The sequence below is a fragment of the Python bivittatus genome, unplaced genomic scaffold (assembly GCF_059951505.1).
Source record: "Python bivittatus isolate LINGU-HERP-01145 unplaced genomic scaffold, Pbiv_v1 ctg000030_np1212, whole genome shotgun sequence".
Lineage (NCBI taxonomy): Eukaryota > Metazoa > Chordata > Lepidosauria > Squamata > Pythonidae > Python > Python bivittatus.
This window is the reverse complement of record NW_028277031.1, coordinates 206830-232723: the sequence shown is the minus strand read 5'-3', so window position 1 is coordinate 232723 and position 25894 is coordinate 206830. Positions and strand designations below refer to the sequence as shown.

The window sequence follows — 25894 nt, the reverse complement described above, 5'->3', positions numbered from 1 at the left end:
CCTGTGAATCCCCTCTTTGTTTCTGCCATATCACAGTCCCCTAATAACTCTTCCCTTCTCCCCCAAATTCTCTGTTGGATGACTTTGTTTATGAAATAAATGTAGCAAGCAAAAAAAGCTGATGTTATTTGTTAATTCAAACTTAATTTATATCTATAGGATACATGAATTTCATGCAGCTGTGATTCAGTGGCATTCCTAGTTGGATTATTGCAACTTGCTTGACATGGGGCTGCCCTTGAAGACCATCCAGAAATTACAACTGGTCCAGAATGCAGCAATGCGTGCAGTTCTGGGTGCTCCATGGATTGCCTATATTAGACTGCTGCTATGCAAGCTGCACTGGTTTCCAGTTTTTTTCTGGGTGTAATTCAAGGAGCTGGTTATCACCTTTAAAGCTCTAAATGGCATGGGACCAGGTTGTTTGCAGGATTGCCTCTCCCTGACCCATAAGGTCAGACAGAGTGGGTGGGCTTCAGATCCCTTCCTTTAAATGTTGTCATCTAGTGCAGTGGTCCCCAACCTTTTTGGCACCAGGGACCAGTTTCGTGGAAGACAATTTTTCCATGGCCCGGGGGGTGTGTGATGGTTTCAGGATGATTCAAGCGCATTACATTTATTGTGCACATTATTATTATTATTATTATTATTATTATTATTATTATTATTATTATTATTATTATTTCGGTGGGAGGAAACACTGGTGGCACTTTGCACAGGGATAGGAATCAGTTGCTGGTCCCGCCTAGACACGAACGTCGGAAAGACGCGACACAATGGAAGATCCGACTCCCCTGTGACCGCCAGCTGGGCTCAGCCCTAGGAAGGAGGCAATGGCAAACCACTTCTGAAAAAAACCTTGCCAGGAAAACTGCAAGGACTTGTTCAGGCAGTCTCCGAAGAATAGGACACAATTGAACGGATTAAAAAAAGCTTGTGGGCTTACCAAAACTGTGACTGAGACAACCTCGCAGTGTGGGAAAGAGGCGCGGACAGAAGTGTTAAATAAAATAATGGGTGGGCCATGTGTGGAATAAAATAAGTGTCAGATTCTGAGCGTGGAACCTAGATCCCTCACATGCGCAGTTCACAGTAGAGTTCGCGTTCCTATGAGAATCTAATGCTGCCGCTGATCTGACAGGAGGCAGAGCTCAGGCAGTAATGCGAGCAATGGGGAGCAGCTGTTTTCGCTCACTCACCCGCTGCTCACCTCCTGCTGTGCGGCCCGGTTCCTAACAGGCCACGAACCAGTACCGGTCCATGGTACCCCTAATCTAGTGGGACCTGGGAAGTGCACCTTCTCCATAGCTACTTCTGCCCTGTGGAATACCTTTCCTTCAGAGATCCAGCAGATCCCCTTCCTTAAGGCTTTGAAGAGTTTTCTCTTTTTACAAGTGTTGGGTTAGGCTGAGCCTGGAGGCCAGCAAGATGGAACATTGATGTGTGGGAAAGTATTGCCCCCGGTGCCTGGAGCTTTTTTTGTGTTTTTTTAAAAGTTTTTTTATTGTTTTGTGAGCCACCCAGGGTTTTGGTTCATAATATGGATGACTAAATAAATAAACTATTTGTAAAAATTTAGAAAAGAGAGAGAGCTTTTTCAGAGAGATGTAAATTGTCATTTTGGACAAAAATATTAAATAGATGTTTAAAATACTTTTTCCTTAGATATGTTTTTAGGTGTGCTGGTTAATTTTTGTAAGTCTTACCATTTTTGTAGGACTTGGTCTTTTTGAAAATGCTTCAGACCTTGGATGAGAAAAGCCTCTCTCTGCAGGTGTTTAAAACAGCTGGGTTTTTTTCCAGGCTTTCTTGTGAGCCTGACAATAAGTAGTGCTACTGCTAAAGTTCATTGTGATTGACGATTACGCACCATCATTGTCAACTCTTAGTGATAGATGTTCTGCAGGGTAGTCTGTGCCCAGCCTGGTCTTTCAGATGTCTCAATGGTGCAGCTACCACCACCGTAATGGAGTCCGTCCATCCTGCTACTGGTCCTCCCCTCCTTCTCTTTCCTTCCACTTTTCTTAGCATTAGAGGTTTCTCCAGAGAGCTGGGTCTTCACATAATGTGTCCAAAGTAGGATAATGTGAGCCTGCTTATTTATGCCTTGAGTGAGAACACTTTTTATTCAGCCTCTTCAAAATCCAACTTCCCTTCCATAGAGGATCACAGAAAACTATTGCCTGCACGATTCTGATCTTTATAGATATAGTCACATCCTGGCATCTGAAGATCTTTTCCAAGACCTTCATAGCCTTTTCTAGCTCTTTATGTAGGGCTTTAATCTGCCATGGATGATCCAAAATATTATTTTGCTAGCATGTAAAATTAAGGGTAGTGTACAATAACTGCACACTCTGTCAAGTCTCCTTTCTTTGTTATTGGTATGTAGATTGACCTCTTCCAGTCTGTTGGCCACTGTGTCATTCTCCGGATTTGCTGGCATAGCTTAGTTGGCATACCTTTACCAATTCTTCTTTTGTTGCTTGCCATATTTGTGTAGATATTCCATCAATTCCTGCAGCCTTCTGATTTGGTAATGACTGGAGTGCCAATCTTACTTTATCTTGTCATACTAGAGGTTCTTGTAAATAGGGAATATCTTGTAAGGTATCTTGGATATTGACTGTATCGAATTTCAGTATATTCCTTCGAACTTTGTTTGATCTTTGAATCAGTTACTATGTGTCCATTGGCATCCTGTAGTTTACTAATTCGATATTGGGGCCCTCTCCTCAATTCAAAGCTGCATTAAGAGAGCCAGCTTGGTGTAGTAGTTTAGGCATCAGATTAGATGATGAGTTCTGGTCCTGCTTTAGACACAAAAGCAAGCTGGGTGACCTTGGGCCAATCACTTTCAGCCCTAGGAAGAAGGCAGTGGCAAACTACTTGAAAAAAATGCTGCCAAGGAAACTGCAGGGACTAGTCCAGGCAGCTGCCAGGAGGCAACACTGTCTAGGAGGCACAAAACAAAACCCACACAAAAAAAGTTGCATTATGTTAATGAGTGGATTCTTTAAAGCAGCAACTTCTTTTTCATAACAAGAATACTGGAATAAGTAGTACTTCTTCCAAGTCATTTTCAAAGCATGTACAGCTGTACTTTTTTATTCCAGTTTTTGGTTTCTTTTTGTCTGTAATACAAATTTTTAAAATGGAATTTACTGTTAAAAGAATTTGAGCCCTAGGCTCTCAATGCCTACTAAATCTTTTCTATTCTGATTCTATTCTATTCATGTTATTCTAATGTGATCTCACTGATGCTACTGCAATAGTATGTAACCCTTTCTTTGTTGATGTCACTTTCAACACTGTGCATTGCATGCGCAGCTAAACATTTCCCTGGGGTGGAAGGGATGGTCAGTTCATGGACCTGACCTATAACCACTTTACCTTTTCTAGGGATCTGAAGCCAGAGAACATCTTGCTAAATGGAGAGATGCATATTCAGATTACAGACTTTGGAACAGCAAAAATATTGTCTGCAGATAGCAAACAAGGTGTGTATAATTCATCTTTCATTTCATGAATCACTAGCACTGCCTTGAGAAGTACCTTTACTTACCTCTTTATTTCTTCTTTTAGCACGGGCAAACTCCTTTGTAGGGACAGCACAGTATGTGTCTCCAGAGTTGTTAACAGAAAAATCTGCCTGCAAAAGGTGAGCTCTGTGTGTGTGTTGAAATAAATTTCATGAGTTTCTTTGAGCTGTATTAAGGAAATGACTTTGAACTCTTTCTACCTATCTTATTCTTCAAGCTTTTTTCAGTACTTTGCATTGTCTCTGTTGAAATTTTGATGAGTAGTGGTCCCACAGATGAAAAACAATCCTGAAATTGATTTATTGAGTTTTAAACTCATAAACATTATTTGTTCAATATAACATCCCAGCACAACTTTTGCTGTGCCCAAATATGAGACAATAATTATTTCATCTTTTTTCCTGCAGGATGGTAACATTTATTCATATTTATTGTGAGGAGTTCTTAAGGATAACATTGTTTTGTAGTGAGTCTCAATAAAAGATCAGTAATACTACATTTCAGAGCACAGCTAAGAGCCAATTGTTAAAACTAAATTAAACTAAGTTTCTTAAAATTTGCAGCTAAAACATATTTCATCTTCTTACTAGACCTCTTTTAAACAGAACTTGTTTGGAAAGAACTGGAAAGCTTTTTTTTCCCAGTCATTTTTTTCTACCTATATTATGTTGTCAGTTTGCTGTTGTTTTTAGTTTAAGTTTTAAATGGTAACCTTACAATGAAGTAAACTACTCTGAGAAAACTATGCTTTGAAAGAGTTCATATACATTTTTTTAATGAAATACATATTTAAAACCAATTCACATTGCAACGCTATAGCTGTTCCTTTCCTTGGAATCACCTCCAAGATTAAGCATTGGGAGCTTACTGAAACTCCTCTGTTGCTGCCTCCATTCTTCCTTTGGGGCTAGTATGGAAGGATGATGGGGGTCTGGTCCTTTATAGTCACTAGTTGTCAAAGCCACTTTGCCAGGAATGTCTCTGGCAGAAGTTGAAGCTCTGCGGAAATGTTTCCTACATCTGATTATTTTTGCTCTTGAAAGCAGACATGATGATAAGCGGCTTACACAATATTAATTCCTGTGCTTTGTTTCTTCCCTTTGCCCATCTTGCTGGTGAAGTTCTGATCTGTGGGCTCTTGGCTGCATCATATACCAGCTTGTGGCAGGGTTACCACCATTCCGAGCTGGGTAAGGCAATGTCCTGAATTGTACCAAGTTCCCAGTTTTTAGAAGGGGTTTCCCAAGTATCCTTTCGTGACTTGAAACAGGATGGTCGTGGAGTGGGGTGCTGAAAATGTGCCTCCAATTAAAGTCCACGCTCCCTGGAATCCCCGCTGTGGGAAGCAAAGGAGAAATAGGGAGCTGTTGGAATTTCCGACTACAGAAAAGTAGCCCGTGTCTCTGCTTAATAATGCTCCCTGGCTAGTTTTCTTGCTCTTGTCTGGCTCTCGTTCCCTTAAGAGACACAGAGGCACTGAATGGGAGAAAAAAAAATGTAACTTACTCATGGAATATCTAAAGATACCCTAGCCACCACTCTCTGTAGTTGCAGCTGAAGCTGCCTTTCTATTTCTCCTGTATTAAATAGATGCTGCCAGTTTGTTTGATTCTGGCCAATCATTGTTTAAGGCTTGACATTTGCTAACTATGGTTTCTTGAGGGCTACAGTTGGTTGGGTTCATACAATTCTAAGGCATAAATTATAGTTTATAGACCACAATGGTTTTCATATATTACATTAAGCCACAAGGTGTGACTTAATGTGGGTTGACTTCTGGAGACAATGATGATTCACTCATGGGTTAAGCAGAATGTATGGATCAAACCATTATCTAGTTGGATGCATGAAATGCAGATTTGCATCAACTTTAGCCTAGTCACTATAGAATAATGTCCCCCAACCTTCTCTGAAGAAACATGGAGAACATTTCCCTGCTGATGTAGAAGTAGTTCCCCACCTGTTGTGTCACATGTTGATGGGTATTTTTTTTTCTTTAGTACCTATGATTTTACATAGTTGTGACACTGTTGTTGTTGTTTTTTTTTCAGAAATGAATATCTTATATTTCAAAAGATAATCAAATTGGAATATGAATTCCCAGAGAAGTTCTTTCCCAAGGCAAAAGATCTTGTAGAAAAGCTTCTGGTAAATAAATGTTACTGTCCAAAAAATAAAACCAATGTAAAAAATTTAGCTGATGTGTTCTCCACCTCCCCACCCCCCACCGGTTTGACTTTGATTATCATCAGAGCTTCCTGTCCAGCAAGTCTTTTTTCACACTTTTTAATGTTTTTCCACAAACTTTAATCAAGTCCATAATTCTCAATCTGTAATTGTTTTGTTTTCTTTCAAGCCACTGGGCTTTCTGCCCATTCCTTATTGTTTTTGCAAGCCTGCTTTGGAATATGCTCTAATGATGGCCAGTGTGGAGGTACTCCTCTCCAGCCACAGTGACTCTATACTTGTCCAGAATGTCAGGGCTGCAGTGCTGTCTCCTCTTGAGTAGAGCACATGCCAGCCAATCCAGTTAAAGGCTTTAACAACACAATTGCAGTATATGCTAGATTATAGGTGAGCTGCACCAAGGTGTTTGCAGTGAATTCCAGTCCTCACTCTTTTCTTCTTGCTGATCTGCCTCCCTCCATCTTTGAATTGGCTGTTGCTCCCATTGCTTCAGGGAAGTATTGAACATTCCTCAGTACCTTCTTATACTAGGAAGGAAAATAACTGTTTTCAGAATTCCTGTAACAGCAAAGGCACAGACTAAAGATGGCAAGATAAATGTTTTCAAAATAATAAAAATGTGCCTATCAAGTAGAATCAAAAACTTCTTGGATGGAGAACTCAAATGGAGATTAAATCATAAGAATAAGCAGGCCCTATCTATTGGTTGTTTTTTGGATAGCCATGTTAGATCACTTTCTTATAAAAGATAATTAGAGAAGGAAAATGTAGGATGTAGGATGTAAGAAATGGACAAAGCCAATCTGGCTGGCTGGACTGGAGAATCTTCTATGAAGTGAAGAGGGAGTTACAATAGATAGATTAATCTGTCTTTTTGGAGGAAGGGTACATTGCTACCAAATGTTTTGGCCACAAATTTATTTCCCAGAATCCATTTAAAACTGTTGGGGAAGGAAAGAAACATCTGTTTCTTAGGCAGAGCTATGTTTGGGTAGACAAAGCAACTGCGGTCCTTTCCTGAAATGTTCTGGAATGCTTAAATGTTCATAGATAAGATAGAAAAAAAATAGTCTTTTATAAGGTAGTCCTCAGGTTACAACCACTCGTTCAGTGACCATTCAAACTTGTGATGGCATTGAAAGAGGGGGACTTATGACCAGTCCTTGGAGTTCCAGCCATCACAGCATCCCTGTGATCACGTGATCACGATTTCCGATGTTCCTTGCTGGCTTCCCACAAACAAAGTCAATGGGGAAGTTGGCAGGAAGTCGGAAGTCGCAGTCACTTGAGGTCCTTACTTAATGACCCACATGGTCCTCGCTTAACAATGGCAACCAGAACTGCCATTGCTAAGCAACGCAGTCACATTACATCATGCTTTACGACTGCATTGCTTAGTGACGACAATTCTGATCCCAATTGCCATCATCATCTGAGGACTACATTTTGCATCTAAGGCAATAAATAAATTACAGTACGGTCACAAGAGCATTCTTTTGAGCTTGAGTGCCAAAAAGCAAGGATTTCTTTAAATACATTCGGTACCCATCACTCTTGCTGTGCATGCATATGTTTCTTTTACGGGTTAGGGAGTTTGCATTGCAAATCCTGCCAAGGTTCTTACATTACACATAAAAAATATAATAAATTCACTGCAACTCTCCCATTTCAGTTATCTTTTTATCAGGTCTTTCACCCTTACCACCCATAATGAATCCTAGATTTAGAGGCCACAAGAAGGCTTGTGCTTACTGATTATAAGTTTGAAAAACTTGGTGTCCAGGTAAAAGGAGGAAGTTCTTGAGGGTTCTTGGGGCTCAAAGGCTTGAAGCGAAGTCCTGCACAGCAAGAAATGGGTGCTGTGTTCATTCTGTTGTCTCTGCATGTTAGGGGATAGTACCTTCAAGACTGGAGAAAAGTGCTCACCTTATTGAAAGCCAGTGCTGTGCAGATGGCAACCTGCTGGCTGAAGTCATGATCACTTCTAGGCAACTGCCCTGCCTTTCCACACCAGTCACAATTGTGGCCTTTTATCTGGACTCCAAGCTTTTCAGGCTTTTTATCAGCTCCTTCATTTTTTTTTATGAGGCTTTGAACCTGGCCTTTGTAATACTAGATTTCTTACTACCTCCTGAAGCATAGTGTCAGTCCCACTAGGTAAGCAAGGCCAGGAAATCAACTCCCCAGGAAGGCTAAAACTACTTTTATTGAGATTGTCTATAATAGCAGAATCTTGTAAGTCTGATTGTGCAGAGCCTCCTCTTCCTCCACCTTCTCAAACTCCAGTGGATTAGGGAGGGGTCTAATGTTGTCTGGATGTTCTGGACTTTAAAAATGCTTCAGCCCTTTTGTCTAGGCAACAGCTCCTACGTATCTCTGTCAAAGTCATCCTCCTTGTTCTCTACATCTAGGCATGATTAAATAACAGCTGTTAGGGAGCAGTAGTGAAAGAGGACTCTCATCAGTGCTAGTCATGCTAAACCGAATAGGCCATTGGCAGACAAGGCCTGTTTAAATGCATTGGTCTTCTACATGTTGATATCAGTGAAGGAAACAGCCTAACCAAGAGGCTGTTTGTTTCTCTATGAAAAGAGTAGTGTACAAAGAACACAAATTGCTAGAGCAAAGTTGCAATTTTTATTTATTTTGTAACAGTACAAAATAAGTATCTAGATGTTTCAACCACCATGGTCTTTGGTGGAAAGTAGAGTGTTCTTTGTTACCCATAGACAACTTATTAGAGATAACAACCAAAATTAATCTGTAATGCAAACTCATGTTCAGTGCAGGAATCAACTAACCCCTCCCAGGTGGCCGTCCAGCCTCTATCTGAAAACCTCCCCTGTTCTGTGTAAATTGCTTCACTGTTTAACACTGGAAAATTCCTCCAGATATTCAAGCTGGATCTTTTTTCTTTTAATTTCAACCTGCTGATCCTTGTCCTTGTTTTCAGTAGAGAACAGGTTCACTCCTCTTGCATGTGACAACCTTTTATATATCTGTAGACCTTTATTTATTTATTTTTTTTGCAAGCTAGACATGACTAATTGCCTAACTGCAGAACTGTTCCTCGTAGGCCTTGATTTTCAGTCCTCTTAAATATCCCAGTACATTCCTCTGTTACTTCTCAGTACATGAAAAACAAAGAAGGAATGGTATTCCTTTAGTTAGGAACAGTATAGCAAGAACAGTACTTGGCTCCAAAGCAATCAGTGACCAAGTAATATCAATTACTTTGTAGACAACCCTTTAATGTGACAGTCTTTCAGGTTTACGCTCCGACCCTTGAGGCAGAAGAAAAGATTAATGAGTTTCATGATCAAGTCCAAACTGGAGTTGACAGAACATCCAAGCAAGACTGGAATGCCAAAATTGGAATTGTTAAGGAAGAAAATGTAGTTGTATGGTATAGCTTAGGAAACTGAAATGAGGCAGGAGAACAAATTCTCAATTTCTGCCACTTGTGATTTCTTCATTGCTAATGCTGTCTTCAAACAACTGCAGCAACACCTGTATACATGGACATCACCAGATGGAGTACGTAGAAATCAAATTGACTATATTATTGCTAAAAGGAGATGGAGTTGCTCAGTTATAGCATCAAGGACATGACCAGGGGCTGACCATGGAACTGCTCATGTGCAAGTTCCAAATTAAGCTAAAGAAGAAGAAAACGAACCTGTTTCCAGAGTATGACCTTTACTATATACCCACCATTTTCAAGAAGAACATCAGGAATCGCTTTGAAGCCCTGAACCTCATTGATAGAGAACCAGAGGAACTGTGAAATGAACTAAAAGGAGTTGTGAAAAGAGGCTGTGAAATATGAAAAAAACAAGAAAGCAAACTGGATGTCAGAACAAACTCTGGAAATTGCCAAGAAAGACAAAACACTTAGGAAGGAACTTAACAAAAGAGTTTCAGAGAGCTGTTTGAAAAGACAATAAGCAGTATTTCAACATCTGTAAAGACACTACAAGTGGAAGCAGACATGAAAAACCAAGGAAAGTCTTCCCAAAAGACCTCTGAACTCAGAAGAAAGTTCCAACCTTGAATTGTATGCTGAAGGATGTCAATGGACAAATACTGATTCAAAGAAGGTCAAAAGATGGAAGGAGTATACTGAAATACTGTACAGTAGAGATGTCAGCATCCAAGATACCTTAGAAGAAATTAGATCAGCACTCCAGTTATTACCAAGTTGGACGGCTACAGAAATTGATGGCATATCTGCAGAAATATGGAAAGCAACAGAAGAAGAATCAGTAAAGATTCTAACCAATCTATGCCAGGAACTCTGGAGAAGGATACAGTGGCCAGCAGATTGGAAGAGGTCAATCTATTGTCAATTCCAGTACCAAAGAAAGGAGACTTAATAGGCTGTGCAAATTATCATGTAATATCCTTAATTTCACATGCTAGCAAAATCATGCTTAGGATCATCCAACACAGATTAAAGCTTTTCATGGAGAAGGAGATGCCAGATGTTTAAGCTGGCTTTAGAAAAGGTTGAGGAACATGAGACATTATTGCTGATGCATGCTAGATAATTTAGAAAACAAAAGAAGACCAAAAAGTCAGTATGTACTTCCATTTATTACAGAAAAGCCTTCAGATGTGTCAATCAAGTCAAGCTGTGGAATGTGCTTAGAAAAATGGAACTCCCAGAACATCTTGTTTTAACATGAAACCTATATCAAGATCAGGAAGCTACAGTCCTGAACATAGCAAAACAGGCTGGCTCCAGATTGGCAAAGGAGTGAGAAGGCTGTATACTCTCCCCTTATTTATTCAACTTGTATGTAGAATATATATTAAGGGAAGCTGGATTGGAAGAAGATGAGTGTGGGTTTTAAAACTGGAAGAAGAAACATCAATAACCTGTGCTATGCTGATGACCCTACCTTGATAGTGGAAAATCCAAAGGATCTGCAAGCCCTAGTACAAAAAGTCAAAGAGCGCAGTGAAAAAATGGGACTGAAATTAAATATAAAGAAGACCAAACTAATGACAAGCCTTAGAATTGATAATGAAGACATTGAAGTGGCAGATAGCTTCTGCCTTTTAGAATCAACCATCAACAGTAAAGGAACAAGCAGTCAAGAAATATGCTACAGATTAGCATTCAGCAGAGCAGTCATGAAGGCTTTGGAAAAGATATTCTAATGCCATGATGTGTCTATCTACAAAGATCAGAATTCTGCAAGCCATGGTATTCCCTGTGACACTCTATGGAAGCAAAAGTTGAACTTCAAAGAAGCAGGATGGGAAAAGTATTGACGCTTTTGAACTTGGTTTTGGAGAAGACTCTTGAGAATACTGTGGATAGCCAAGAAAACAAAGTGATGGATCACTGAACAAATCAACCCAGAGTTCTCACTCGAGGTGAGAATTATCGTACTTTGGACATATTATGTGAAGACCCAGCTCTCTGGAAAAGGCTCTAACGCTGGGAGAGGTGGAAGGAAAGAGAAGCAGCAGCAGCAAGGTGGATGGACTCAGTTACAAGTTATGAATGTACCCTTGGGACACTTGAAAGAACAGGTTAGGGATAGATCATCTTGGAGAAAATCTATGTATGTGGTCACTAAGAGTCAAAAACAACTTGATGGCACATAATCCAGAGAGCTAGGTCTTTGCATAATATGTCCAAAGTAGACTCCAGCTTCCCTTAATATATCCAACTTCCCTTGATATATATTCTGCATATAGGTTGAATAAATAAGGGGAGAGTATGCAGCCTTGTCACACTTCTTTGCCAGCCTGGAGCCATTCTGTTTCACCATGTTCTGTCCGTACTGTGACTTCCTGACCTGTATATAAGTTTCTCATGAGACAATGAGATGTTCTGGGATTCCCATTTTTCTGAGCACTTTCCACAGCTAGACATGATTGACACAATCCATGGCTTTTCTATAATTGATGAAGCACATACTGACTTCTTTTTTGGCTTTCTCAGTTATCCAGTGTGCATCAGCAATAGTGTCTCATGTTTCTTGGCCTTTTCTAAAGCCAGCTTGAATATTTGGCATCTCTTTTTCCATGTAGGGCTCTAATCTGCATTGGATGACCCTAAGCATTATTTTGCTAGAATGTAAAATTAACTCTTCCTCAGCAGCATGTTGAGTGGCGTCTGATCTGAGGTGCCCATCATCCAACTCTATATTGTCAATCATTTTACATTTTCTATCCATGTGGTTTTCATGGTAAAAATACAGGAATGATTTACCACTGCCTTCTCCTGAGTAGTATAAATTGATGCCTGTGATGGAATGGTGTTATGAAGGCCACGCTCAGGGAAGTAAGCATTTCCTTAGCTCCCAGCAGGAGCATGGGAAGTTTAAGAAATTGAGACTGGCACCACCCTAAGGAATTCACGGTGTTGTGGCTTGCTGGCTTGGGAACTTAGGTTCAGTCTGGAGAGATTTCTGTCTTGAGGTGGAAGCTAATAAACGCAACAGAACTGTATTGCACTGTCTCGTGGAGTTCTTTGGGCTGAACCTGACAATGCCTTTGCCATTGTCACTAAGTGGATCCTCTGCCTCCAGCATCTTCCTACATCGCTGCTGCCCAGTGCAGGTGCCTGCTTGCTTTAGTGGGCAGCTGGGATGACTGTTACACCTTGGTGACTCTGCTGGGAATATATACTCTTGGCCTATACTCCCGACATTCTTCGCTTATCCCTCCCAGTAGCACCCCCCCCCCCGCCATGATGAGGGAGCACAGCAGGACCTGGGAGGGCATCTCTCTGGAGAAGGCTCTTGCAGCAAGTTGGAAAACCTGAAAACTAGTTTAGGGACAGACCGTCATGGAGAAAATCTATCTATGTGGTCACTAAGTTGGCATCAACTTGATGGTGCAAGTCAAGATTCTTCTGAACCCTCTCCAGCTTCTTCGTGGTTCTCAAACTGCAGTTATACTTCCCAAACTTGCTAATGTCAGGCCAAACTCACAGTCCTGTACCTATGCATTTAATTTTTATTTATTGTTTAGAGTGTTTTTATATGACTTCAGTCATCTAAGTGAATTTTTCCTATCTAGATGCAGAACCTCACACTTGTCACTCTTGAAGATCATCCTGTTAGGATGTGTTCCAGTGTTCAGTCCTATCAAGGTCATTTTGAACTGTCATTTTATTGTCTAAGGTTTTAGCCACCCCCTAGCTTGATAGCATCTGAAAAATTAATAAGCATCCTTTCCATTCAGCCACCTAAATCATTTATAAAACAGTGAATGGCTTAGCTCTGAGGATGGAGCTCTCAGTATTCAGCTGATGCAGAATCATGTACAAGTACTCTGGGTATGATTGTTCAACCAGTTGCAAATCAACTGCACTACACTATGCTGTAACCTGAATTTATCTTATCTTGTCCACAAGGATATCATGAGAGACCTTGACAAATGTTCTACAGAGATGGCATGTCCTCATCACCTAGCAGTTGGACTGTTGCAATGTGCTCTACAAAGGGCTACCCTTGAAGACCATTTGAAAGCTACTTCTGGTCCTTAATGCAGCGGTGCAGGCAGTTGATGGGCATGCCTCAATATGCCCATGGGTCTTCACCGCTCTGCAAGCTTCACTTGTTGCCATTGAACTGGATGCAATTCCAGGTGCTGGTTATCACTTATAAAGCTCTACATGGCAAAGGGTTTGGTTATTTGAGGAACTGCCAATCCATGCTTTCTATCCATCTGGTAAGATCAGGCAGGAGTGGTGCACTACACATTCCATCGAGCAGCAACCAGGAAGCATGCCTTCTGGAATAGCATCCCTCTAGAAATCAGTGTGGCTCCCACCTAATGGTGTTCTGGAAGTCTTTAAAAACCGGGTTGTTGAGCCCTGTTGGATGTATTTTGTGAGGTATTTGGAATTTGTGTCCAGTTAGGTATATTTTTCTTGTTTAGTATTTTTTTTTTATTCTTTATAGTGTAAGCTGCCCAAAGTTGTTCTGGAATCAAGCAGCCTTAAATCTAATAAATAAATATAAATGAATAAATAAATCCCCCAACTCCAGATCACATTGCTACTGCTGTGAGACCCAAATCAACTTTGTGAGTTGAGTCCTCAATAATCTGGATATGGTCTATGGCTGTCATGGTGTCCATGAATTTCCAAGCTGCCTCCAATTCCTGGCCCAGGGAAGGCAAATTGATGTCCCCCAGTACCATAAGTCTGGGAACTCTACTGCCAGTCCAGCCACAGTATCAAACAGCTCTGGCAGGGAGGTTGCTATATATCAAGGAGGGTAGCATGATAGTGGATAAGTTTGTTTTTGTTGATCCCTGTGGCAATGAAAGTTCTGTCCGTTGTCATGGAGGCTTACAATAATAGAACTATCTCAGGTGTTAAAAAATTCTTCCTGGTTCATCCATTCTTTCTTGCCATCTGTCTCTAAGGAGTTACTACTCCCATTGGGGTGCCTTTTGGAGTCTTCCTCCACTGCTCTGGTAACTTTCTGTGCTCTGTCCTCAGAGGTCTCGTTCTGCTAACCTTCCCAGAGAGCTCTCTGCTTTTCCCCTTCTCCAGTGAACGTTATATAAGAAAAGCTAGCATCTGGTCCTTTCAGCTTCTCCTCTAGCAAGGAGAGAAGCTTATACTTAGAAGAGGTGTAATTAGCACATTCTTCAGGTAAAAAGATGAATACAACACAAGCCAGGTCCCTCTTTACCACATTCCAATAGAGACTAAGGTCAGTTTGTTTTTCCCCTACAAAACTCCTCTCTTCCTCTTTGCTCTCCATAGTTAGCAAGATCACAGCTGACTGTTTTCTAAATAGTGCTGGTTGAATTTTTTTTCCAAAGAATAACATATTTCAAATATGTAACCATTTTAATTCTAAATATGAAATATTTTAATCGACTATTTTATGAATAATGCAGTATGTTCAAATTTTCCCAGGGATTGGGTTCATAATAATCCATAAAAATGCGATAAGCTGTTATAATCAATTGTCTTAGCTACTGTTACTAAAATAGCATTGTAGTCATATTTCTATACTAAAGGGTATAAATTCATCCCAGCTGCACTCCAAGTGTATTCAGCTTGTTATTTCATGCTCAGGCCCATTTGGTTCTTTTGGTCCTCTAGAAGGAATTCAGACCAAGTTTCATGTCTCGTGCTGTGTCTCAAAGGTGGTTCTTCACCATGAGGTTGGCATCGGTAGGACTGAAGCCAATGCCTGATTATACATTTTCACAAATGGGGCCAAAATATACTTGCCCCTTTAAGTCTGACATTGCAAATAATTACGTCAGATTATAGTCCCTAAATATAGGAGGCCATTCTTGGCTGGATTTGATGCCTTTCCTACTGCAGTCCTAGGATTTGTTTGTTTATTTAATGGATTTACAAGGCTGCCCAATTCAAACAACATGACTCTGGGCAGCATACCATAAAAACAGCAAGCCCCCCCCAAAAAACCCACTCCCCCAAACCCCACACAACGTTAAAAAAGCAACCCAATATATAGAATATAAAATGGCAGCCAAACATGATAATTAAACAGCAAAAGGGGGTTCCACTCAATCACCCAAATGCCTGGGCTTTACCCATGTGGTGAAGGGGCTATTGAAACAAACACATTTCATTATATTGCCAATTTTATACTGGCAGAGCCAATAACCCCCACGTGAGCAAAATTTATGGCCATTCTGATCAGTTTTATTTACAGTTTTTATTTTCAGATATTTGTGGCTGCAGTACTCTAAATGTGGCTAAATTCTGCTACATTATATGTAAAATGTGTGGCCAAACAGGCTTTCGTTCATTGGTATTTGGGACCATTGCCCGATAGAATGTCATCTGAAGCTGAGCAGGTTTATCAGTCTGCAAGGAAAATGTAACTGTCTTTTCTTAATCAGGTTCTTGATGCTACCAAACGGTTAGGATGTGAAGAAATGGGAGGCTATGACCCTCTGAAGGCCCATCCCTTTTTCGATTTCATTACCTGGGAAAATCTGCATCATCAAACACCGCCCAAGCTCACAGCCTACTTGCCTGCCATGTCAGAAGATGATGAAGATTGCTATGGGAATGTAAGTGCCAGGATGGATGGTGATATGAAGGTTAATCAGATTCCAAGAAACATTGATTTCCTCCATAGAGTTAAGTGCCTGGATCAGCTTTGGTGCATCCACTGGGTCTCCACAGCATTCATGCTTGCCCCATAGTCCCCATCCTTTGTGTCCATTACAGCATTTACTTTGGTCCATCATCCTCCAAGACTGGCCTTGCATTCCTAAAGAGAATAAATATAATGGGTGTGAAAAATGTGTTTTGCTTTGGGTATAAAACAAAGACATCACTTGGACCTTTCTGGGTGGGATTACAGTATGGCTCAGCTGAACCCTGGAACACTGTGCTAGCTCTGGGCTTCATCAGAAACAATATCTGGAGGGATCAGTAGGACCAGGCTGGTGCCTCTCTCCACTTTCCCCCCTCTCCTCATCCTTGTTACTTGTGTGCCAGCCTACCTGCCAATATTCTCAGCACTTTTCTTACTCCTCCAGCTCCTGCCAAGCTTGAATTCAAGTACAGTGTATCTGACCAGCTCCCCACCTCCACCTTCCAGTCTTTCCTGTACCTTCCTTTCCTTTATCTCCCCTTGGCCACCTTGCACTGCTGCCTATGGTGGGGCCTTATTTCCACATTTTCCACCCTGGCACAGGTGTTCTGGGCCCAGGCAGACATTTTCTAGACATTTTTTCGGGGGGAGTGTCTTTGAGTCAGTGTTGACTCTTAGCAACTGCCTGGAGTGCCCTGCAGTTTTCTTGGCAAGATCTTAGGAAGTGGTTTGCCCTTGCCTTCCTCCCAGGGCTGACAGAAAGGGACTAGCCCAAAGTCGCCCAGCTGGCTTCATGCCTAAGGCGGGACTGGAACTCACAGTCTCCCCATTTCTAGCCTCCTGCTTAACCATGGCACCAAACTGGCTCTCTTTCTGGACATAAACCACCCAAATCTGGCTATTCTTTACAGAGAATGGTCCACACAGAGAATATCTTGCAGTTCCAGCTCTAGCTCTCAGTTTTACAGTTCCTTTCTGTGAAAGTCTTCCTTTTGCTTAAGCAGATAGCGTGAAAAGAGGCAGCATGAGGTGTTCCTTAGCTAAAGGCAGAGTGCTCCTTATTGGCCCTGCAATCTCATCTGTCTCAGCTTCTCTGTACACAGATAATGTTTTTAAAACACAAAGTGCTAAATAGTTCTTTTATTTTGTAGTATGACAACCTTCTGAGTCAATTCGGCTGCATGCAAGTTTCCAGCTCAACCTCTTCTCAGTCACTATCTTCCCCAGAAATGTGTCCCTTGCAGACTTCTGGAAACAACATAGAACAATACATTCACGACCTTGACAGCAATTCCTTTGAGCTGGACCTCCAGTTCTCTGAAGAGGAGAAAAGGTTGCTGTTGGCAAAACAGGCTGGTGGGAACCCTTGGTAAGCCTAGATATGTTCCCATAGAACTTCTTACTCAGGTAGCCTCTTGAGTACAGAGGAGGGTGGTGGAGGAGTAAAGAGTGGGGGTGGGGTTAAAAACAAACAATACAGTATTTAAGATCAAACCAGAGAGAGAACATAACTAACATTAAATGAAATAATTGCTCAGATGGGAGGAAGAAGGGCTTGCTTCCTACCACATGGAAGCAATTTTCTTTGCACGTGTTTTCTCTAGCTGAGAAAACTTATTCAGTGGGTTTGGAGTATCTGCTGCTATTCTTGAAGTGCACAAAGAGAAGACAAGACTTTCTTAGGAGTTGTCAGTTGTATAAGGAAAAACCACTAAGCATCATTGCACAAAATTCTAGCAAGCAGAAGAAACTTCCTCTAGAAATCAAGGAACTTGTAGCCATCCAGAAGATTATAAGTAATGGTCTGACTATTGGCCATGTATGGAGGTCCACAAGTTGCCCATCCCTGCTTTAAGCACTCCAGGCTTTCAGAATGAAGAGGCTGAGGTAAGCATAAGCAGATTTGATGCTTCTGCTTCAAATGTTATTCCAAAAAGAAAATTGAATACTTATTGTTGCAGTCATACATGTCCACTTAGTCGTGAGGATGGAGGTTCTCAGATTTTCAAGAGATGGACTCAGAAAGTTCAATTAATTAAACTTTAAGAATCCAGTCAATTTCTGACTCAGAATGGCTGTGAATGTTGTTCGGATTGTTTTTTCTTGGCTCATGAAAATTGTGTGAAGTGTTGGATAGCACTGGTACTCTGTGTATGTCTGAAGATACATACTTTTATAAATAAAAGATATGGGCCGCTCTGGCTGTTGTCCCAAATGCTGATGTTCCTCTTCTAGTTCTCAGAGGAATTGTACTGTTTGATGAGGCAAGTTGAGGTGGCTCAAAGGTAGGATGATGGAAATAATATGCAGTGTTGTTTTCTCTTTAGGCACCAGTTTGTAGAAAACAATTTAATACTGAAAATGGGGCCAGTAGACAAGAGAAAGGTAAGTTACTTGATCCTATTGCTTGAAATGCCTTCTGGGAACATAGCACAGGAAACCAAAAAAGTTAAGAAAGTGGAATCCAGATGTATCAGAATATTCAGTTCAGGGAGAGAGAAAGTGGGGAGGCCTTTGGGAAATCATGGTAACAGCTCCTCTGCGGCAAAGGAGGACTGCTTTTGTTAGGGAAAATGTCACCTGAAAGAGAAAGGCGAAGATGAGTCCTTGGGGAGTGACACTAAGCAAGGGTCACAGCCGTATGTGATTTAATCACTGAAAATGGGAACACATTGATTTATGATGAGTATATAATAATAATGAGTATATAATAGTGGTAAATTGCCTGCTGGTGAAAGTAGTAAAGTTATAGAAGTATTGGAATAGAGTTAGCAATTGTAGTGCCTGTTTGCACCAGAGATATGAGGAGGCTCTGGAACATGCGTTACGTTACTTTACCTTTTGGTGAAAAGTGAGGACTTAGGAAAGGCTGCCTGCCCAACATGCAGAACTGGCTAGATAAGCAGCCCAAGGAAGAGACAGAGGGTTTTGTGATGGAATGTATCTACGAAGAGGAGGAGGATGTGGTGGATAGCAGCAGAGATCAAGGCTATCCGGAAGGATGGGGTGCATTCCAGGAAGGGAAAGGAGACAAAAGACAACACAGTCCAGAGCAGGAGTGTGGGAAGCATAAGAGGTTCAGGATAGTCACTCCCCAGAATCTCCCAGGGTATATTCACTAGTTGCAATAGTACAGATTTAGTCTGGCAAGATTCTGTCTATATGGTGAAAGCAAATAAAGGAACTCAACTGGACTGTTTCACCGTTGTTCTTGGGCTGAGCTTGACAAGTTTAGATCTGTTAGATGTGGGGACCTCTTGGCTAAAACAGGCTGCACAAAATTGACCAGCTCAGTTTGAACTAGACTACTGGTGCCACCAAAAAGTGGCAATATAACTTTTAAATGGTTCCCTGAGGGAATGCTGACAGGGATTATAAAGCATTCTGTTTAGCAAAAGCTTTCTAGAGGATGCAGATGACTGTCCATGCACAACTGCCATGTTCTGTTGTATCAACAGTAGAACATGTTACTCAGTTTAAAAAGGCAAAATGCATAATCCAAAGGCATTTTGAACAGAATACCGCACAGGGATTCCTATGTTTATACACAAATCCCTCATTGTGAAATGGGGGGACTAGTAATATTTAGGTTTCAAGGAGGACATAGGCATTACAGGTGCAGGGAAATCCTGGTAGAAAAGGGTGTAAATAACTCTGGATACAAATTATATAGGAAAAGCAAGGAAATTTGCATTGTGATGCTTGGTAAGTTATCAAACAATAAGAGATGCAACGAAGTATTTTGAGGAGCGAATTTGTAATAATTTTAAGATCAGCAATAGAGAATTCATTTATATCAGAAGCAGAAAACTGGCCTATTGACAGAAGAGTTAAAGGAGGATAAGTAGATTGAAAAGATCTGAACAGATAGACCTTGCACCATAAAATCCATTTTTGCCATTTGGAGTTCTTTGTTTTCTTTTAGATTTTTAAAATTTCTATTGTCTGCCAACTTGATCATCTTGCCATGGTGTGCAGTCTGCAGCAGCTGAGCTAAGTCAAAAACTGGGCAACCATGTTGGGACTTCACCATGTAATCCCAGTGCCTTTTATATGGAACAGTTAGGAATGGGATGAATAACTTGTTCTGGCGATTTTTGAAAGAGTGGAACTGTGCTCTGAAAGTTCTCTGTGTCACCGCAGCCTCAGGATGTCTTTGTTTGGCTACTTCTAATAGTCTGATGAGTTCTAGATGGCAAAGTCTTCGAAAACTGTCACGGCTGCGAAAAGCAAATCCTGAAAGAGCTGCATCAATTGCATATTCAGATTCTTGGCTTGACCTTTTGATATGTCAGTGGGTTAGCAGCAGGCATGGTTAATTATTACAGGCACTGTAACAAAAAATGGATTACTAGCTATAAAAACTGTGTTTCAGTTGCACTTAGATGCATGGATATCTGTAACAATAATAACAATAATAATTTGTTAGACATATAGCCACCAAATCAGAGAGATTCAAGGGAGCTTATATTAAGAACTCAGTGAAAACAAACAAAATGCAGGAGGTACAAAAAGTTAAATGACTCTATAGGAAGAATGTAAAAAAAGTTTCAACAATTGCTCATCAGTCATCATTCAGGATCACAAAACACCTTGGCCCATGTCCTGTTTAAAAAGCCAGGTTTTCAGGGCTTTCCATAGCAGAGCAGGGATGGGGCTGAACGGCCCTCTGTGTCAGAGTCTGCACACTCAATCCCAAAGTTCAGTAAATCCTCTGGAGACAAAAAGTTCCATCAGAGATTTCTTTATTTAGGAGAAGCACACAGCATCATAGTTTGTTGAGTCTGACTCAACATAGCAAAGCCTTGTCTTTTTAAGCCCAACTTCCCCCCATTCTAGGTTTCTATTCCCGCTTGCAGCTCTTCGTGCCTTGCTCCGGTTCTCACACCTCCTGGCCTTGGATGTCTGGTTCAAGATAGAGATAACGGCACCTGGCCTCCTCTTTCCCCCCCTTTTTATGGCAGGTCAAGCAAACGGTTAGAATAACATTCCCAACATTTCACTATTGATCTATGGTTAGCAATAAAAGCAAAAGTATGGTTAGTAATAAAAGCACATTAAAATAATTGAAGATTCTGGTTTGCGTAGATCCTGACACTCTGGGAGAATGGTATTCCAGAGGAGATGTGATGGAATGGAATTATGAAGGCCAGGCTCAGGGAGATAAGCATTTTCTTAGCTCGCTGCAGGAGCGTGGAAACTACAAGAGGATGAGACTGGCACCTCCCTGAGGAATTCACACTGTTGTGGCTGGCTGACTTGGGAGCTGGGGTTTCAGTCTGGGAAGATTTTTGCTAGAGGTTGTAGCTAATAAACATAGCTGAACTGATTTTGCATTGTCTCTTGGAGTTCCTTGGGCTAGGCCTGACAGGATAGGAGCAGCAGCAGAGAAGGCATAGCTTTGGGGTCCCCAAAAATGGCATTGTTTAATTGAAGGGAGACAGAGCATGACAGCTCCAGATATCCTGGGTGATGTGTTGCTGGCTTATAAGGAAAGGACCCCCCATGTTATGGGAACCTACCCACTGATTACTGCCCCTTGGCCAAAAATGTTGGTGCAGCTGTAGTTTAATGACATCATAGTAGGGTTACCCAAACCCTGTAGCCTTCAGAGGTGGAATAAAAAGATAAAGTCCAGCCCTGATGACAAAAAATGTCCCCATCCGTGATGTAGAGCAATTTTTTAGGGCTGTGCATTGCTTTGGATTCAATTTGAAAAAGTGGTTTTGAAGTTCGAACACCCTTTAAAGCACTTGGGTCTTACAGCTACATGCTGCAAAATCCTGAGGAAAGAGGTGCCTAAGTGGCAGACAGGTGTTATATTTGTGCCCTCATAAAGTGTGAAACATCATTTGGAATAAAATCTGTAGCGCTGTGCAGCTGTACAGTTTTCCTTGAATCTGTTTCCAGACAGGGCCACAAAATTGTAATTTTGGATCACCAAAGATGGAGCCAACAGGAAAGGGTCTAGCTAGAAGGCTTAAGACTTTTTCCTATCCTTCAATAAGGCAGTCTTAGCTCCACCAGCCATCAGTTCAGTGGATTGGTATATGGAAAACGGTCTGTAGCTGTGACCGAAGATTGTTTCCCCTCCCCTCTCCCGAGGAATCAGGAAGCAACGACTTCCAGAGGTACCTGGAGCAGCATGACAACGGCAGCCCTATGCCACACAGCCAACCTTCTCTATGGACTAGGCACCAAGAGCAGTGACCAGGATATGCAGTAGAGACCTTCTGAAAACTGGGATCATCATGGAGGCCAAGCAAGGAGATACAACATCATTCCAGCCCTTGAGGCCATAGTGAGAACATGTGATTTGGATCTCCCTTCTCTCAGTAGAGAGCCAAGGATTACCAAATGGGCAGTATATCACAGGAGGGGGGTTGAAGCTGATAGAACAGGAGAGACAAGAGCCAACCTGGCAAGGTGGTTCAGGACCCAGTCTATCCAGACAGAACTTGGCCTCTCCAGCCCTGCCTCTCCCTCAGCAAGGCTGTTTCTGGAGCTGAGTTATCTACAGTGCTAAACCACCTTGTGAAGGAACAGAGGCTGTTCTAAAGCAAGTGAGAAGAAAAGGGAAGCAGTCCTCTACTCCCAGAAGCTCATCAGGTGATTCCTACTTTTCCCCAACCTCCACCTTCTTGGTATCCTCTTTATGTTCACAGGAAAAAGGAAAAAAGACAAGAGACCCTAAAAGCATGAGGAGAAGTGACACAGGAAGGAGATGAATGTCTGCCCAGCAGTCTCAGAGAAGGGACAAAAGACCACCTAATGCTCCTTGGCTCTCAGAGTGCTGAGTGGGATTTATTTATTTATTTATTAATCAATCAATCAATCAAATTTAGATACCGCCCATTTCACAAAAAGTGAGTGATGGGTCCTCATATCCTCATATAGGATCCTCATATCCTCCAAGGAAGCAAAAGAGAGTCCTGCAAGACAATCAAGGCACATTCTTCATGATATTCAGACCAAGAGGAAGGTCAGCTTTCAGATGATAACTTTGCACAAATTGCACTTTCACATCAGAGATTGCTTAATGCTTGCTTATTTTCACTTCAGGCACTCAACTTGAAACTAGACCCCAGCAACTCTACAAGCAGTACTTTGAGGAATTGTAAGGTGTTCCCTTCAGTTTCCAAGATGGACCTTGGAATGCCATTTCGGAACACAGATAATCAAGGATTGAGCAGAACCAGCCAAACTCAGGGCATCCTTCACACTGGTGAACAAGCTGTATTGCCTTTCCAAGGATATCATGGAGTGCTAGCTCTAGATCACTCTAATACCAGTTGTCCTAAGAGAGGGAAGAGAGGTGCTCACAGATCCAGCAGAATGTAAAATAGACGGAGCACTGACACAAATCCACAAAGGAGTAGCACCAGGGATCAGGGCTGCCGCTGTACCTTCTGTCATCACCCAAGCTTGGTAATGTGGACATGAGACTTCCTCTCAGAAGTTCAGACAGAAACCTAAGAGAAGGAATTTGCAAATTAGACACAGTTCAGAAGGAGCAGAATAGCAGGCATGTCTGTGGACTGGCTACAGTTTGCAGCCCAATGCAAGGCCTTGGTATGATGATGTGGCAGATCTTGTGGCTCAAGCGTTGGGAGGTAAACCATCAATCAGAAACCTCCTTCACAGCTAAGCCCCTTTCACCCCTCCCCCCAAAAACATGCTATTAGGGGGCCAAATAGAGAATAAGTCTAAAAAGAAACCAGTGTCCTCAGCCCTTACAAGAGAAGACTGTCTTCATCTTTCAGTACAGAGACTGCACTCTGACCCTTTTTAAAAGACCCTCCAAGAGAAAAATTGGCAGGGGCAGTCTAGGAAAGGGTTCTGAACGTATAGGGAGCCTTCAGCTGAGCTAAAAGTTAAAAGGGACAAGTGCAGCATATGGAAGATCATTAAGGAAGTGTACTAACAAGTAGCAACTATCAGCAGAGAGAAAATCAGAAAGGCCAAAATACAAAAGTTTTTTGTGTTTTGTAAGGGAAATGAAAAACAACAGAAAGGGTTTTTTTAGTTATATCAGTACAAAAAATGAGGAAAAAAGATGTAGAGCCACTGTTGGAGAAGCTGTTAGGACAGAAACACATGATGGAGAGAAAGAGCAGAGCTCTCAACTCCTACTTGCTTTGGTCTTGTCCACAAATGGGAACTTTTTCATATGGACCTAAGCAGAACAGTTGATACAAGGAGTGATAACCCAAGGTGAGTAATGAAATGATTTGGTAGCCTAGCTACCATGTATAGATTTAAGTATCCAGGATTGATCAGACCCCATTTGGAATTTTGTGTCCAGTTCTGAGCACCACAGTTCAAAAAAATTTAAAAATCGGAGTAAGTTCAAAGCAGCATTACCAAAATAGTGAAGGGTCTGAAACCAAGCCTTGTGAGGAACGGTTAAAGGATCTGGATATGTTTAGCCTGCAGGAAAGACAGCTGATAGTAATCTTACTGTGATAGTAAATATGATAGTAATATGATAGTAATCTTCAAGTAGTCAGTTTGTGAACATTTATCAAGAACAAGTAATGCCAAACCAATCTAAAATATATACTTTTTGATAGAGTGACCATTTTAGATAAACATGAAAGTGCAGTATACATAGTATATCTTGTCTTCAGAAAGTTGTCCTTGAGATTCTAGTAGAGAAGATGATAAAATGTGGGCTGGATTATGATACCAGGGTCCCTTCCAACCCTTACATTCAATTATTCTAAACAACCACTGGAGTTCCCAGTCCTGTCTGCAAAGATATCCTGCTAACGGCAAGGCAGAACAAGTAAGACCTAAGGAAAGTGCCCCTCAAATTGATGCCCTCCACCTTCCAGTCGTGCTGGTGATTGCAGCAATGTTGGCACATTGAGTGAGGGCAGATGGGTGTTAGAGTTTGGTGACGAGAAGAAAATGAAGAGATGGGTTCCTTCCGTCCCCTTTTGAAAACCAACATTGGTGTGATAGGGCATGTTTTTGTACAGGAAGGTTTTCCCCAGCATGTTTACATTCTGTTTATGGTGCCGAAGAATGGAACTTAAAAGGTCATCCTGAATGTCAGATGGCTGAACTTTCAGGATGGAGAATAAATATCGACAGTGTAAGCCATTATCCAGATGACTTCTGAGCTTTATGCCTATCTAGATCCTTTGCTTATCAGCATTTCTATGGAGAAAGTATTGAGCAGCCTCCACTTGATGAGTCAGTGTCTTTGGGAACAGTTTTGTGATCTCACCCTCAAGTCCTGAGTCACTATCAGTAGAGGAAAGGAATGTGTCCTCAAGCTTTGGGGCCTGTAAGAGACCCTCGCATCCAAGAGGCTGATCCTTGTAACACTGAAAGGATTGCAAGAGGTGATGGTGGCAACTCTAGCTCAGTTCTGTGGGCTCCAGACTGCTCCAGTGGTGGCTCCTTCTCCCACTCCAGGTCAGATAACCAGCAGATCCCACCTGCCAAGCCAGGATGCTCAGTCATGGCATTGTTGGTTAATGCCAAAGAATGGGGCATAGCCAAAACTACCCAGGGAACTGTTCAGGTGACCACAGATGCCAGTAGGATGGGGACCCTACTTCAAGCATAGCGAAGTGCAGGCATTGTGGCTCCTTCACAAGTTGACATTACCTGTCATCCAGCTGGAGTGGAGGGCTGTGCAGCAGGCTTGCACCAGGTGATTGGGCAAGGAGCTGCTGGTGCAAATGGAAGTATTACTACCAAAGAATCAGATCAAGGAGCATGCTATAAGAGGCCACACAACTAAGACTTGGGCAGAGAAACACCTGTGATCCATATCAGCAGGGCACATAAAGGAATCACTGAATGCATAACCTATTGGCTGAGTTTTCATTGTTTGTCTCTGAGAAAATAGGTCCTACATTCAAAGGTGTTTTTTTTGCCAGATCTCCACAAGATAGGTATCCCATTCAGCCAACATATTCACAACAGGGGACAACAGACAATTGAGGCACTTCTGATTTCCAGGCAACAGGGCAGAGAGGACTGATCCCCTGCTGGCAACCTGGCTGGAAGGTCAGCCATGTGCTTTCCTACTGATACCATCCAAAGCAGTGTACAAAGTAAAGATGCTCAAGGTATGAGCAATTG

The 25894-nt window shown here is 41.7% G+C and overlaps 1 protein-coding gene across 2 annotated transcripts in view; it reads left to right on the top strand.

Moving 5' to 3' along the window:
* The window catches only part of PDPK1 (3-phosphoinositide dependent protein kinase 1), a 63263-nt gene that overhangs the window by 31684 nt on the left and 5685 nt on the right, over positions 1 to 25894 (top strand). The window contains exons 6-13 of one of the 2 annotated variants that reach the window (XR_015798105.1): positions 3403 to 3500; positions 3586 to 3661; positions 4664 to 4732; positions 5594 to 5690; positions 15591 to 15764; positions 16945 to 17162; positions 18121 to 18178; positions 25690 to 25881. Coding sequence is in view for 1 of the 2 variants with exons in the window: in XM_088151835.1 (XP_088007961.1) it covers positions 3403 to 3500; positions 3586 to 3661; positions 4664 to 4732; positions 5594 to 5690; positions 15591 to 15764; positions 16945 to 17162; positions 18121 to 18178 (790 nt within the window). In the remaining variant the exon portion in view is untranslated. The remainder of the gene's footprint in view (positions 1 to 3402; positions 3501 to 3585; positions 3662 to 4663; positions 4733 to 5593; positions 5691 to 15590; positions 15765 to 16944; positions 17163 to 18120; positions 18179 to 25689; positions 25882 to 25894) is intronic. The other variant, XM_088151835.1, reaches the window with a different exon arrangement.